The sequence below is a fragment of the Galleria mellonella genome, unplaced genomic scaffold (genome assembly GCF_026898425.1).
Source record: "Galleria mellonella isolate WM207_F2 unplaced genomic scaffold, CSIRO_AGI_GalMel_v1 utg643, whole genome shotgun sequence".
Taxonomy (NCBI): Eukaryota; Metazoa; Arthropoda; class Insecta; order Lepidoptera; family Pyralidae; genus Galleria; species Galleria mellonella.
The window spans coordinates 1162274-1177484 of record NW_026442135.1 but is presented as its reverse complement, the minus strand read 5'-3'; the positions used below and the strand labels follow the sequence as shown (position 1 = coordinate 1177484).

The window sequence follows — 15211 nt, the reverse complement described above, 5'->3', positions numbered from 1 at the left end:
TATTAACCATTTTTTATTTTTATTGTGCAACATAATATTGTTGAATGTTTTCCCCTTTAATTCATTACCACATATTTGGTATAATTACAAAGAAACAAAGTCAAATAGAATGTTCTACTTCGAGTAGAGTAAGAAGAAAATAAAAATACCTCTAAATGAACTATTTGTATGCAATCGGACAGAGTAAAAAGAATAAACAATTTTCCAATTGTTACTCCACTCTTTGAATCATTTGTTACATTTTTTCTAAATTACCATCACACTGGTATTAAGGACAATGATTTGGGAATTTTAAAAAGCCATATTGTTGATTCTTCATTTCAATTCATTCTTCACTTCATATGTAACTTTTTTTCAGGACTCTTGTTTTTTGTATTAGTGCCATTCACATGATAAGCATAACTAGATAGTATCTTTCAGATACAGAGAAATCTTCAATTTGTTATAAACAGAAATGGAATGCTGATACTTATATGAAGAATAAGAAAATTTTAATTTAATTGAATTGAATCTCTCTGCTATCTACCTCACCAACTGTATCCACAAGTTTGTAAAATGAAAATTTTTCTAAGTAACAGTATTCATCAATAATTTGTTAATAAATAATAAATTTTGTAAACCAGCACAGTTTTGAATTTTTTCTTTATGTAGAACAAATTTTCTAAACTGACAATCTCTGCAATTTTATCTTTATGCATAATGCATTTTCCAAATAAAGATCATTGTTCTCAGTTTTCAGACATATTATTTTCATATTCCCAAATATATTGCATAAAAAATGTTTTTCTGTCAGCTTTTTTCATATTGATATATTCTATTGAGATGTTTTGAGACAAGACTGAAGTTATTCTTTCTCATTTTCTTTATCAGCCTTTTCACCTGTGAAGAAAAAATATTATTATTTTAGTACAAAAAGAAATTACAATGATTATTAACTAATATTGTAAATGTGTCTGTCACCATATGTCATGGCATAGAATATGCCACCCCTTCCCTTCCCATAGGTGTCATAAGCGACAACTAAGGGAATTTATGGTCAAGGAAAGGCAGCAACTTCTCTCTGAAAACATCTGCCAATCCGCCTACTAAGCTTGGGCCAACTCGCCTGCCAAGCTTAGCAACTACTAGCTAAACTTTCCTTATGGGAAAGGCTTATGTTCAACAGTGGACAGTAAATAAGTGAAATAATAATAAAAAATTTAAAATGTGGGATTTGGTCATTTATTAGAGCTTAGTGATTTGTAGTTAATCAAATTTTATGAAATTTAATATACAAACAACATATTGCAGTCACAAACAAAACTGTGAGTAAACACTAGTTCCTATAAACCATGGAACAGGATAACTATCAACAGAAATTCTCCTTCATATATTACTTTATTAGTAATAGAGTTTAGATTTCTAGATATCATGTCAAACTCCAAATAGTCCGCCTTGGAAACCATTGTGGTTGATTTTAGATAAATTTATCAGTATGGCCTAACAGATCCAACATCTCACTGGTACCATACCATTATTATCCATAAAAAATTCCAGAGAAACTTTGTACAAAAATTGTTTGCTTGGGCATTTCTGTCCCATTCGTGTTTCTACCGTGAAACAATTATGTTTGCATGGCTGTGTTTCAGTTTGAAGGGTGAGATATGGCAGTGAATTTACAGAGTACAGAGGATTAACACCTGACTCCTCAGAAATGGCACACATGGGGAGTATCATGGGCGAAACAGTAGACTCTGTTATGTCCATGGTATTGTTCATGTCTTTAGGCGACAGTTACCACTTTCCATCAGGTATGCCATCAGCTTGTTTGCCATTCTAAGTTGCATAAAAAAATCTAAACATTCCACTTCAGCCATTACTAGGGAACAAGGAGGATTAACAGCTAAATTGATAGTAATACATCCTGTAAATTGAATGAAAAAACCAGGTTGTTCATGTACACCTCATTGGTGTACCATTTGCGCAGGGGTTACCAAACCATTTTTATCCTAAATAGATAAAAATTAGACTTATTGTTTGCTAAGAGTATCTTATGACTATGTTTCTTCTTTATAGGTTAGGGAGGTGGTAGCTAGTATTTGAACAACGTAGTAGTTGAGCGAAATATTTCTAGTTTTTGGTGGCATGGACGAATTGTCAAACTTCAACTCACCAAACAGAGCCAAAACACCTCTGCCGTCTTCTGCAGTATTATTCAATCCGGTGATAGAATGATGTATTTACGGAATATTTATTTGAATATGATGGTAAGCAGGATGAACTAAAATATTTAATTAATAGATTTATAATTCAATGATTGATATTAAAATTTTCAACCAATCTGGAAATTTGTAGATAAGTGAAGCGCGCAAAATACAATGATAGCAAATCGACGCTAAAGCTAGGATCCCTCAAAATGCGTTTCGAACAATAAAAAAAAAATTATACAAAGACGCGTAACTTTTTTAAAAAGATTTTAGGTTGGATTGGTTGGCTTGCCCTTGAGGAGTGTCATTATGTGTTGCCACATAAAATCTGCTAAAATTCGCCAAAAAAATGGGCTTTCAATATATGTTTACTTGTACAAAAATAGAAAAAAATATTTTGGTACTTAAACATTTTACTAATACTGATTCTGACATCAGAAAATAGCACTATTTGATGAAATTTTATAAAAAAAAAAAACTGTGCCCATTGTATCGAAATTAACATAAGGGATTTTGTGATTAAAACTTATATAAAAACATGTAGAACAAAAGTTGAAGAATAAGAGCTGGATTTAGCACCTAAATGGCAAAGTTGGCAACACTGAACTTTTTTTTAAATAAAGTGTTTAACAGCTTGAGAGTCATGGTTTTGTGTTTTTTTTTTTTTTGCTTCAGTTACTATTCTTAATCTATGATCACAATGTTTCCTTTTATTCTTTCATTGATTATTTAGCTTATTCAGATTGAAATTCTTATATTTGCTAATATTACTTTATCTTTAAAGGAATATTTTGATTTAAGACATTACCAACAGTATTCTCTATTTACGATGAAAGGAATAGAAACAATACATTGGTATATTTGAATTACTAAAGCCATTTAGATAGAGAGTATGTTTTCTTTCTTTTAATTTTTAAATATGTTATGGAAAACAAATAATTAACCTACCTACTAAACTTTAACTATTAAAAATAAAATGAGCAAATACATAATCAGGTATATTCTTTAATCTGGATAGAAATCGGAGTCATCAATGTGTTTGTATGTATGTATAAGTATGAACCCCCGTATAGGGGAGGCCTATGTCCAGCAGTGGACTAACTGTCCACTTCTGAATATAGAGCTACCTGATGACTAATATGATGATGATATAAGATACAGATGAAGTAGAACATAGATATAGATGAGGATAATGGAGGCGTTAGGAAGTTTTTTTTTATACAACTTAGAATGGCAAACAAGCTGACGGCCCACCTGATGGAAAGTGATAACCGTCGCCTATAGACATGAGCAATACCATGGACATAACAGAGTATACTGTTTCACCCATGATACCCCCCCATGCGTTGCCATTCCTGAGGACTCAGATGTTATTCCCCTGTACCCTGTAAATTCACGCCATCTTTCACGCCCACCCTTCAAACCGAAACACAGCCATGCAAACATAACTGCTTCACAGTAGAAATATGAATGGGACTGAGGTACCCAAGCAATCGACTTTTGTACTGTCTCTCTCTGGTCTCGCAGGACCACAGCCACGGGACGAGCTACTTTATAATATTCCACTGGGGCTGTTAGACCCCATTATTAACAATCCCTCCACTCTGAATACTTTTATTATAAAATAGATATATTATTTTTTTAAATTATGTTAATTTTTAAATGATATATTGTTTTTATTATAATTACAGTTATATCAGTAAAGTAATCAGGTGTAATAGATAGGTATTTTTGAGATCATAAATACTATTACTTGGTCTATGTTAGTGATGTAACTTATCTTGGTATATTTAATTCTAGTTTGCATGACTACTGTCCTTGTTGATTTTGAGACAGAAAATAAAGTTGTTTAAATTTTATCTCTTTTTAATTATTAAGTTAAACGCTGTAGAGTGTATATTCAGGCCAGATTGATAGCAATGCCTAAATCTAAGTTTACTTGAATAAAAATATTTCTTTCTTTCTCTCAAGTTTTACTACTTTACTATTAAGAAATACAAAAACGATATTTTGGTACAATGGCATCGCGGTAGAAAATATACTGCGACGCCTATGTGAAGTCGCATCTGATGTAAACAGCAGAATGCAGCAATTAAATGTATATACTACTTTGTATATACTTTTATATATATATATATATATATATATATATATATATATATATATATATATATATATATATATATATATATATATATATATATATATGGTAAAAAAAATACATGTTTGATAAGAGTCTGTCACAGAACAAATTGAAAAAACAATACATGTTCTAAAAATAATGTTCTAATACATGTTCTATACTGTTGTGTAGCGGCTGTGTTTACGTGGATATGTTTCGGTTTGAAGGAATCCCATCCTGTCAGCGAAATATAGAATTCATAAGTGAAGGAATTTATTCTTTATTTGTACACAAATATTATCTCTAATAAGAGATTACTTCAAACAAACATTTTCATGTGAATTAAATCGTTTGTTTTAATTGTTATTTTAAATTATTTGCATTGTGTTTCGGTTTGAAGGGTGGGATATGGCGTGAATTTACTGGGTACGGAGGAATAACACCTGTCGTCCTCAGGAAAGGCAACGCATGGGGGGTATCATGGGCGAAACAGTATAATAATAATAATAAACTCTTTATTGCGCACAGTAAAGATGTATACAAGGAGTATTTATACAGAACGTGCATATACAAAAGGCGGCCTTATCGCTACAAGCAATCTCTTACAGACAACCTGGTATACTTTGTTATGTCCATGGTACTGCCCATGTCTATAGGCGACGGTTACCACTTTTCGTCAGCTTGTTTGCCATTCTAAGTTGTATTAAAAAAAGTTGTAAGTAATAGGAGTTCAACAGCCCCATTTCTAGGAATATACTCTATTCGATTCTATCGACCTCCACGCGACTCTATTACGAAAACCATCATGACTATTTCTTTGTAAATTCGTTATTACATACTAAAACTTAAAACTGAATAAATTACGTTTATATAAAAACATAAACTGACTTGTTTCATGCTCACCTATCATCTCTCATAGCACAGGCGAGGTTACTATTCCCTTATCATCTATAAAAAAAACCTAACCTGACCTCACTGAATATAGTCCTCAGGAATAGGGGAGAAAGGGATTATTAGTAATGGAGACTGAGAATCTCATTGCTAGCAATATACCCAACTAGGGGGAAAAGGATTGTTAGCAATGGAGTTTGACAGCCCCATTGCTAGCAATATACCTTATTAGGTCGACCTCCACGTGGTTCCCCCTGGAAACCATAGTGAACAATTCTTGTTGAATTCATCACGATGGGCTGACTGACCTGCTTCATCCTCACCTATCATCCTTCACTGGTGCCCCGCCAGTGTATACCGATAGCGCGGGTGGGGTTACCATTCCATTATCACCCATTTAAAAAAAATATATATACCCAACCAGGACGATCTCCTCGCGGTTCTCCCTGGAAACTATCATGGTTAATTCCTGATGAATTCATCATGATGGGCTAACTAGCCTGTTTTCATTCTCATCTATTACCCTTCATTAATGCTCCGCAAGCGTACCGTTAGCGCAGGCGGGGTTATCATACCATTTTCACCCATAAAAAAAAGTCCTCAGGAATAGCAACGATACCCCTTATCATTGGCATCGCAGTGTACTCTAGATGTTCCTGTCTATAGTGTGACCAGTGAGAGGTCCGTCAGCTTGTTTCCATTCCATCTATATATATAAAAATTAATGCTACTTTTCGTTGTAATTTTATAACTCAAGAACGGGCTCACCTATCCAAACCAAATATTTAGGCTTTGTTCGGACTATTTAGTAGATGGTTTATGTGAAGTTTGCACAAAATCGGTCGAGCGGTTCTTCATTTATCACATTTTTTGTAACAAATGAATTCAATAAATGGCGGATCATTTTGTTAATAGAGATTTTTGTGTCAAATTCAAACTTTTTTTAAAATGGGGATTGTGCTGTCAAATTGAAACTTTTTTCAGTGTTGTCAGTACAAGCATGTTGTTATGTCATTCATGCGGTCATTTCATTTTGGACGTGAATTATTATTTTACTACCTTACAGCCATTTTATTCAATTTATAATCACGCTTTGTTTTTCTCCGAAAACCGACCCCATGATACCTACTGTACCATATCGAACTGTTACACATCCAAGAAATGCAATTTAAATATTTCGTGCCAAAATAAAAAATATATGTTCTATTTTAGGCACACGTTATGGGCACAGGTCATATATTTTTTATGTCGTTAAATCTACAATTTGACCGCGTCGAAACGATTGTTTTCTGAAATAAAAATAATAAAAAACGGTCAATTGTGTGTTAAATTTACACGAGGAGAGTTCCGTACATTAACTAATTTGTGAGGTTTAAAGATTTTTTAAGAATTTTTTTTTAATCACAAATTAATTTGAATTATGTGCATATATAAGATTATTTGAAAATGATTAAATTACCTTATAGTGTTTCCTATATGAAATAGTGGGCTCATTTTCAGTAAGTAAATGCGACTCTAATCCAATTTCTGTGGACCTCTCAACGTATATTCAATTAATCCCCAAAAAAGCTGATGTCCCCGAAATATAGAAGCTAAGTTTTTTACGAAATATTTTTTAGATACATGAACTTTTCTGGAGACTTCAAACAAAAAAGGTCGCAATAATTAAACAGATATTTCTCTTGCATCATCATGCATATACCTCATTATAATAATTATTCTCATAGCAATTAAGAATAGATTTCTTTGAGCCGTAACTGTGTTTAAGTACTAAACTTCATAACTAAGTTTGTTTTTGATAGTTAATAGTAGTTTATAGATTATTAAATCTCGTTTTATTTTTCCTGTAATATTCACATATAAATCTCGACAAAAGAGGAAAAGAGGGAAGACCGCGAAATAACTACATGAGACAGATAAAGGAAACACTAGGTATCATGTCGTATAAGGAGGTCAAAAATACGGCCTGGAATATAGCTGACTGGAACATAATACATGAAGATAGTTAGCCGGATATAAGGAAACACTTCAATAAAAATAAATTACATCTTTAATGAAAACTATTTTAGAATTTAGGCAACGAATTTAGTAGTGTTCAAAATAATGGCAGTTTTAGTAGCTGCGGTAAAGCGCTGTGACAAATGATTGACGGACGGACAAAGTCGCATCATAAGGATTTCTTTCTACCATGGTGGTACGGAACCCTAAACATCGGGTAGCAACAAGCTGGTCACACGAGTCGACTAAAAAGTATATAAACTGGCTAATGAAATGGCACGCTGTGTGTGCCTAGGGTTTCCAACTTTTTTCCTAAGAAATAAAGTATGTTAAGATTCGAGAAGTATATTAAACAATATTTTAGAAAAATTAACAGTATTTTATTGATTTAAATTTTTAAATACATACACTTTAGAGCTTCTCAAATAACTTATTAATTTACAGTCTTTTTTAAAAGATTCATATGCCTCCCCACAGTTATAAATAAAAGTAAATGAGAAGCTCATTTTTTATTAAATTAATCTACACTGAGCGCCCTCTGACGGAATAAAAAAAAAATTGTGTAACCGTCTAAGTCTAACACATAGTGTCAAGCATTTTGATGCTCAAAACAATATCTTGTATACTTTATTTTTTGTTCAACAGTAACAAGTATAATGTAGTGAAAAACAGCATAATACCGTTTTTAACAGTATATTTGGCAACCCTATATGTGCCACGCGTACGTATCCATACTACTTGAATAATATATATAATTATCTGTGCTTATACTGTTTGATTCTGTACAATAATATCTTTAACCTCTAGCTTTATCCAGCGGCTTTACATGCGTGAAAGCGTACGACGTATCTACAGTATTTTGAAATTGTTTATAATTACTCCTCTCCATCCAAAGGTTGCCTGGGAGAGATCGCTTTTAGTGATAAGGTCGCCCATTGTTTTCTCATTGTAATTATTTATATTTATAATAAGTTTATTATTGTAATCTTTTGGAGGAAATAATAAAGAGTATCTAGATATCTATTCTGTGTTACATTCTCAAATATAAAATATTTATATTTTTCACGCCATCTATTGTCCAGTAGAGGCAATTCTTTACTTGATAATAGATGTGAATCATTTACATTTAAATTTCATCCATGGATTTTTTTAAACTTCTATATTAACTATTTGAGTTACGCGACAGGTGTTAAAAACTATTATGTTAATATTTTTATAATCGTGGGCGATAATATACATTTTGTGCGTAATTTAAATTTCTGACTGACTAACTAAATTAATTCGAATAATGACCATAGACACGCCTATGCTGTGTTCGAAATGTTCTCAGCTATAAAGCTCAGCTCTAATAGGATAGTCAAAGGTACTCGTCGATTGCCGCAATTATGGCAAGCCTAGCACTCAGGGGAGAAAGGGATTGTTAGAAATGAGGACAAACAGCCCTATTTCTAACCATACACACGCAGGGGGGAAGGGATTGTTAGTAATGAGGAGCTTAGTTCCCATTACTAACAATATACCATATCAGGTCGACCTCCACGCGGTTCCCCCTGGAAACCATCGTGACTACGACACCCACGAGAAAAGAAATGGTTGGCCTATTCTATGCCGGGACCACACAGCCATCTTTGTTATTTAATTTATATTTTTCTACCTATTGTTTATCTTGTTTAATTGTAAATACCTACCTATATCCGAATGTATTGCATTTTTGATGTTTGTACTTATTGACCCAGAACATACAGGTGCTAATAATATGCCCTATTAGGTCAACCTCCACGTGGTGCCCCCTGGAAACCATCGTGAACAATTCTTGTTGAGTTCGTCATTATGGGCTAACTGACCTGCTTTATCCTTCCCTATCATCCTTCACTGGTGCCCCGCCGGTGTATATATATAGCGCGGGTGAGGTTACCGTTTCATTATCATCCATTAAAAAAAAAAACGTACAGACATATGTATGAACTTTATAAGATTAAACATTATTTAAAGAAACAGGAGGAGAATATTATTATAAGATAGCGAAGGATATTTTGGATTTACCTTTTAACAAGTTTAAAACTGTTACTAAAAACAGTTATTGACCAAAGCTAAAAGATTACTTGAATGACAAATCGTCATAGTCGTAGAATACTGACGGATCTTTATATGTAATATTCGTCAGGTCCGTCAGTATTCTACGACTATGACGAAATGTGCATGGTGTTAGTCGATCATGGGTGGGCTTTTAACGACCATGTAATTTTAGACATAGTACATTTAAATAAATACACATAATATTAACAGAGATTTAAAAGAGTAACTGTTGAGTTTCATGTGGGCTCTTCTCAGCAGATAAGAACTTTCCAAACCCAGCAATAGATTTAAAAAAAAAAATGACGATTTAAAAGTGCTTGTAAACAAGTATTGTTAAATAAAAATTATTTGAATTTGAGGAATATTCTAATTATTTTAAAGCGATAAGTTTCTCAAATATGTAACAGGGATAGATGGATAGAAAGACAAACATGCATCAATTTGTTTCTTTTAACTTGTCACTTTTTATATGCAAAACTCAGTGTCACTTTACGTTATTATTAACTAGAAATTACAAGTGGGTAGTTGCATTATTTTTATGTAAATTTTAATCTGTGTCTAACATCATCAAAATGGAACTCGTGACTTAATTTACAGTGTATTTAGACTCAGATTAACTTGTACAACAATTAGTCCATTACCTTAAGGTTGTCTTGAAAAGATTGCACTCAGCAATAAGACCGCCTTACTGTACATATACAATTGTATCGTTGTGTTTGTAAATTGCCTTGCTTATTTCCTATATTGTATAATGCAAATAAAGTATACTCATTCATTCATTCATTCATTTAATAACTAATTAATATACAGACATATCAAACTACTATTACCATTGAAATAATTGGTTAAGAGTTAAACTTAGAATACTGGTGATTCAGAATCGACCCCAATATTAAAATTACATGTATGTTTATTTATAAATTAAACTAGTGTTCGTGTTATCCGAATATGTTTTTTTATGCAACTTAAAATGGCAAAAAAGCTGACGGCCTACCTGATGGTAAGTGGTAACCGTCGCCTGTCACATGAGCAGTACCACTGACATAACAGAGTATACTGTTTCGCCCATGATACCCCCCATGCGTTGCCATTCCTGCGGACTCAGGTGTTATTCCTCTGTACCATGTAAATTCATTGCCATATCGCACCCTTCAAACCGAAACACAGCCATGCAAACACAACTACTTCACGGTAGAAACACGAATGGGACAGAGGTGCTCAAGCAAACGACTTTTGTACAAAGTTTCCCTCTGGTTGTGTATTGACTAGTACAAAAGTTTGCCTCATGATGTAATAATGTGACTTATGACATGTCCCATAAACATGTATGGTATAACTTCCTTTATTAGCAGTTAATATATAAGAATATTGTAACTGGTTAAAACCGGAGTATTCATCATGTAAATCCGAAGTGCACCAGTTTACAACCATTAACGAGTGTATTTTACTCTCCGCAAACCTTCCTCATTGTAGCCATCTTAATTCCATATAGTATGTGCATACCAAATTTCATAACAATTGGTTTAACCGTTAATGCTCTAAGAAATAAACAAAAAAACTCGCTTTAAGCTTTATAATATTAGTATATTCTATTTAAAAATATTTCTACCTATATACGTACTACTAACATCATTACTGTAAAAGCAAATATTTATCTTATTAATTTGTCTTAGCGCATTATTGGCTCGACCAATTTTAATGAAATTTAATGCGCGTAGTACCTAACTAAGTACGCGTATTAAGTTTCACGGACATAGACATGTGAAAGAAGTGGCGTTGAAAGTTTATTATAAAAATCCCTACGCACCCTCATGTGTTTTTTTTGATGGGTGAAAATGGTAACCCCGCCTGCACTAACGGGATACGCTGGCGGAGCACCAGTGAAGGGTGACAGATGAGAATAAAAACAGGCTAGTTAGCCCATCATGATGAATTCATCAGGAATTAACCATGATAGTTTCCAGGGAGAACCGCGAGGAGGTCGACCTGGTTGGATATATTGCTAGCAATGGGATTCTCAGTCTCCATTACAACAATCCTTTTCCCCCCAATCGCCATCCTCATGTGTATCAAAGCTTAGAAAGGTCATGCACTAATTTAAATACAATTATCTTTTTTATTATCCTTACTTCATTCAGCGCTGACGATCAGTTGACAACATAACCACGTGATGGCATACTTATTTAATTGTCATTATTACAGTATCAAGGCATTTCCGATCTTACATCTTTGCCATAAAAAAAAAACTTTTTAAAAAGTTGTGTACGAGTTTGATACCTAGTTTATATACGTGAGAACTTGAATCAGTCGTTTACTGACCGCAGGATTGTGTGGTCGTGCGTGTTTCTAAAGTGTTAGTGTAGCTACGTTAGTGAAATGAGGTTGATTTTGTTAATTGGTTTCTCGTTGAGCCTGACCAGTTCGTGCTTCGGGAGCGGTGAGTGTATATTTTTTTTTTAAATAATAAATCAATATTTTTCGTTACTGGATACTTGGTATTCAATATAAATTAATTGCAAAGTATCTACCTACCAACAAAAAAATGTTGAAAACTTTATAATAAAAAAAAAAATTTTATCTCCGAAACAAAAGAGTGATTCGTTTGAACTTTTGTTTACGTATTAGGAGTATATTAAACACTGATAACAGTCTTAAGTATAATGTAAATTCTATAGTTTTATTGTAATTAATATTTTTTTTTAAACAATGTAGGTAGGTAGGTAACTAGGTGTCCTCATATTATACATCCTTTTACAAATTAAACAAGTATTAATTAATTCTTATTTAAAAATATGTCTTTCCTTTTTTAATATATTAGAACATAAAATATATTTATTTTATTTTTAATAAAATTTTGCACTCTAATACGTACGCGCGGATTTTCGAAATAGGAAAACCAATTACATAGACTACTTCTAAATGGTGTACGAAAATAAAACATACAGAAATTTTTGAATTACAAAAATGAAAACCGCATTAAATTTAGTGCAGTTTTTGCGTGATGCTGGACAAACATTTAGACAAACAGATAAAATTTCTAAAAATTATTATTTTCGCTTCTATTGTTCTTTTTGTTAAAACCCCTAAAGATTTTTTAAATTTCTTTCGCATAAAGACATCGTTCACTTACAATTATATTAGTAAAATATGGATGTGAAATTTATAGCTACCTCCATTTAAAAAATAAATTTGTAAGAAATGGCGTATGAAGATAAAACATAAACCAGTTTTTGAGTTAGACATTTAGATATTCAATAGTGAAAACCGCATTCAATTTGGTGCAGTAATCTTTCCGCGATGCCGGAACAAACATGCGAACAGATAGATAGACAGATAAAATTTCAAATAATTTCTGTTTTAATTTATATCGCTCCTATAAAAAAAAAACCTATGTAATCCCTTATATATATGTTTTTAAACGTTTTTCAAATACCTATATCTTCCAGTTGGCATTTTATTATATTAATAAAATATCGATATTGAATTTATATCTACCTCCTTTTAAAAAAAAAATGTCTTATTTTTAAGTGTAAGTAAGTCATTCTTAAAGTGTAAATAATAGAATCTCTTGAAATTTTAAACGATTTTTAACTTTAAAAAGTACGAGGTTCTCATTTCGGTTATAGATTTTTTTTTTATGTTGGTAACCTCATCATCACTTCGTGTCAGTTATAAATCTAGATAGTTATAAATAGATAAAGATTTACAACGGGCGAGCTTTACTCTGAAGAATTCTCTTCCAGCAAACCTTGCAATAATTACCAGGAAATAATTTTATTTTAATTAAAAAATTTAATAAATTTCAATAGACTCCAAAAAAAGGAGGTTCTGAGTTCTGTTTTTTTTTATTGTTTGTTACTTCATAAGCTCGTCAATTATAAACCTATTTGGAATATTCCTTTCTTTTTATCTTACAAATTGGTCCAATAGAAACTTTATCAAAATTTGTGTTTAAATCGAAATAGATTGGTTTTGCCACAATTTAAGTCGATTTTTATTTTGTTGAACGCGATCTTAATTTTTTTTAAATTGGTATAATTTTACCAAAACCACCTAAATGGTATATATTAATATCTAAATTTGACAACGGCCATTGTAAATAATCGTGACATTAATTTCCGAGAATAGTCTCAACAGACAGATAAATTGGCGTTGCAGATTAAAAGAACCGCAAATGATTGCATTTAAATCACGGACGGACAGTCGGACAATTAAATGTTATTTATATGTCTAATGTCTAGACTTTGGGAATTGATCGAAACGAGGGATCTTGGCCATTTTAAAAATAAAATAATTATTTTCACTAATAATCCTAATGAAGGTAGTCAGAGGTATTTTTAAACTATTAGTTTTTTTCATCAAGGTTTCCGTAATAAGGATAAAAGGGGCGAAGGGATTGTTAGCAATGGAGTTTGACAGCCCCATTGCTATCTGAGCTATACCTGTCAGTATTTTTCTTTACCAAGGAGTATGTCATTCTCACTACTTTTTGATCCCTCCTCGTATATATTGGTAACATTGTTTTTACAGATCTTAAATTATTGTGAAGTCCAATAAAAAAAAAAAAGTTTTTTTAGAATACAAAGTTTAGCACCTGTTTAATTGCCTTAAGCGATGTAAACAAGTAAATATTTATGCAACTTAAAATGGCAAACAAGCAGACGGCCCACCTGATAGAGAGTAGTAACAGTTGTCTAAAGATATGAAAAATGCAATGAACATAGCAGAATATTAGACAGAGGTTTACTTTTTTATAAAAAAAAAAATTAATTGTTGTTGTTATAAACAATTTTTTCAAATTCAAATTCTTTATTTGCAAGAAATGCAAGTCGCTACGACGACAAAATACAGAAATATAAAAAGTAAATGCCTCATTCTATACATAATTGAAACATGTATTTTTGGAATTAAATAAATATTATTATTATTAAATATTATTATAATATCAAACTATAACTGTCCACTGCTGGACATAAGCCTGTCCCTTGTGAGGTATTGCTAGTACATGTCACGCTTGGCAGGCGGATTGGCAACCGCAGTTAAGCTTTGTAGATGTTTTAAGAGGGACGCTGCTGCCCATCCTTCGACCATAAGTTCCCTTAGTCGCTTCTTACGACGAAAGGAAGGGGTGGCCTATTCTATGCCGGGACCACACGGCAATCTACCAAAAGGGGGTGCAAAATAAAAAGTAAAATACTTTTTTTTTGCTTATTTTCTAAGTGATAAATTTGTAAATTTATGCCCACGTGAATAAAATTCCATGGATGGACTATCTAGGAGTTATTTTACATTATAGTGTATGTACTTCTTTATACAATACTAGTATCATGATTGATACCATTTTGCCATGATTTAACAATAGAATGATTTCTAAACAAAACTACTTTATATGTAGGATTAAGTTGTTATCATCGCTAAGGATAAAAAAAAAAACAAAACAAGATTATGAAAATCGTCGCGCACGCAACAAGCGAGTTGTCCGACAATTCATTTACACAATAACCTTGTTGTTCCAGTGTGGGAATCGCAAATTATTTTCCTTATAATCTATGGTTGTCGACATATTCAATTTATTTTACATTGTATTTTTTTTTATGGGTGAAAATGGTATGGTAACCCCGCCTGCGCTAACGGGATACGCTGGCGGAGCACCAGTGAAGGGTGATAGATGAGAGTGAAAACAGGCCAGTTAGCTCATCATGATGAATTCATCAGGAATTAACCATGATAGTTTCCAGGGAGAACCGCGACGAGGTCGACCTGGTTGGGTATATTGCTAGCAATAGGATTCTCAGTCTCCATTACTAACAATCCCTTTCCCCCTTTACTTTGTATTAAACTTAGATTATTTAGATACAGTGTCTCCATACAAATGCTTCGAGAACAGCGAGTCAACTTTTTCATACAATTTTGCGTGATGAATAGTTATGAGTGATTC

General features: G+C 32.5%; 1 protein-coding gene and 1 long non-coding RNA gene across 5 annotated transcripts in view; one reads left to right on the top strand and one right to left on the bottom strand.

Annotated features, from left to right (window-relative positions):
- LOC128201920 (uncharacterized) lies at nt 1-2633 on the bottom strand. Its single transcript, XR_008253505.1, has 2 exons — nt 2153-2633; nt 1-879 (listed from the first exon to the last, which is right to left on the bottom strand). It is a non-coding gene; the product is annotated as an uncharacterized LOC128201920 (long non-coding RNA).
- Nucleotides 2634-11551: 8918 nt separating this feature from the next.
- Nucleotides 11552-15211, top strand: part of LOC113511074 (laminin subunit alpha-5-like) — a 32568-nt gene continuing 28908 nt past the window's right edge. For all 4 annotated transcript variants that reach the window (XM_052900330.1, XM_052900331.1, XM_052900329.1 and 1 more), the window contains exon 1: nt 11552-11710. In XM_052900330.1, the coding sequence (XP_052756290.1) occupies nt 11650-11710 (61 nt within the window). In that variant the 5' untranslated portion in view covers nt 11552-11649. The remainder of the gene's footprint in view (nt 11711-15211) is intronic.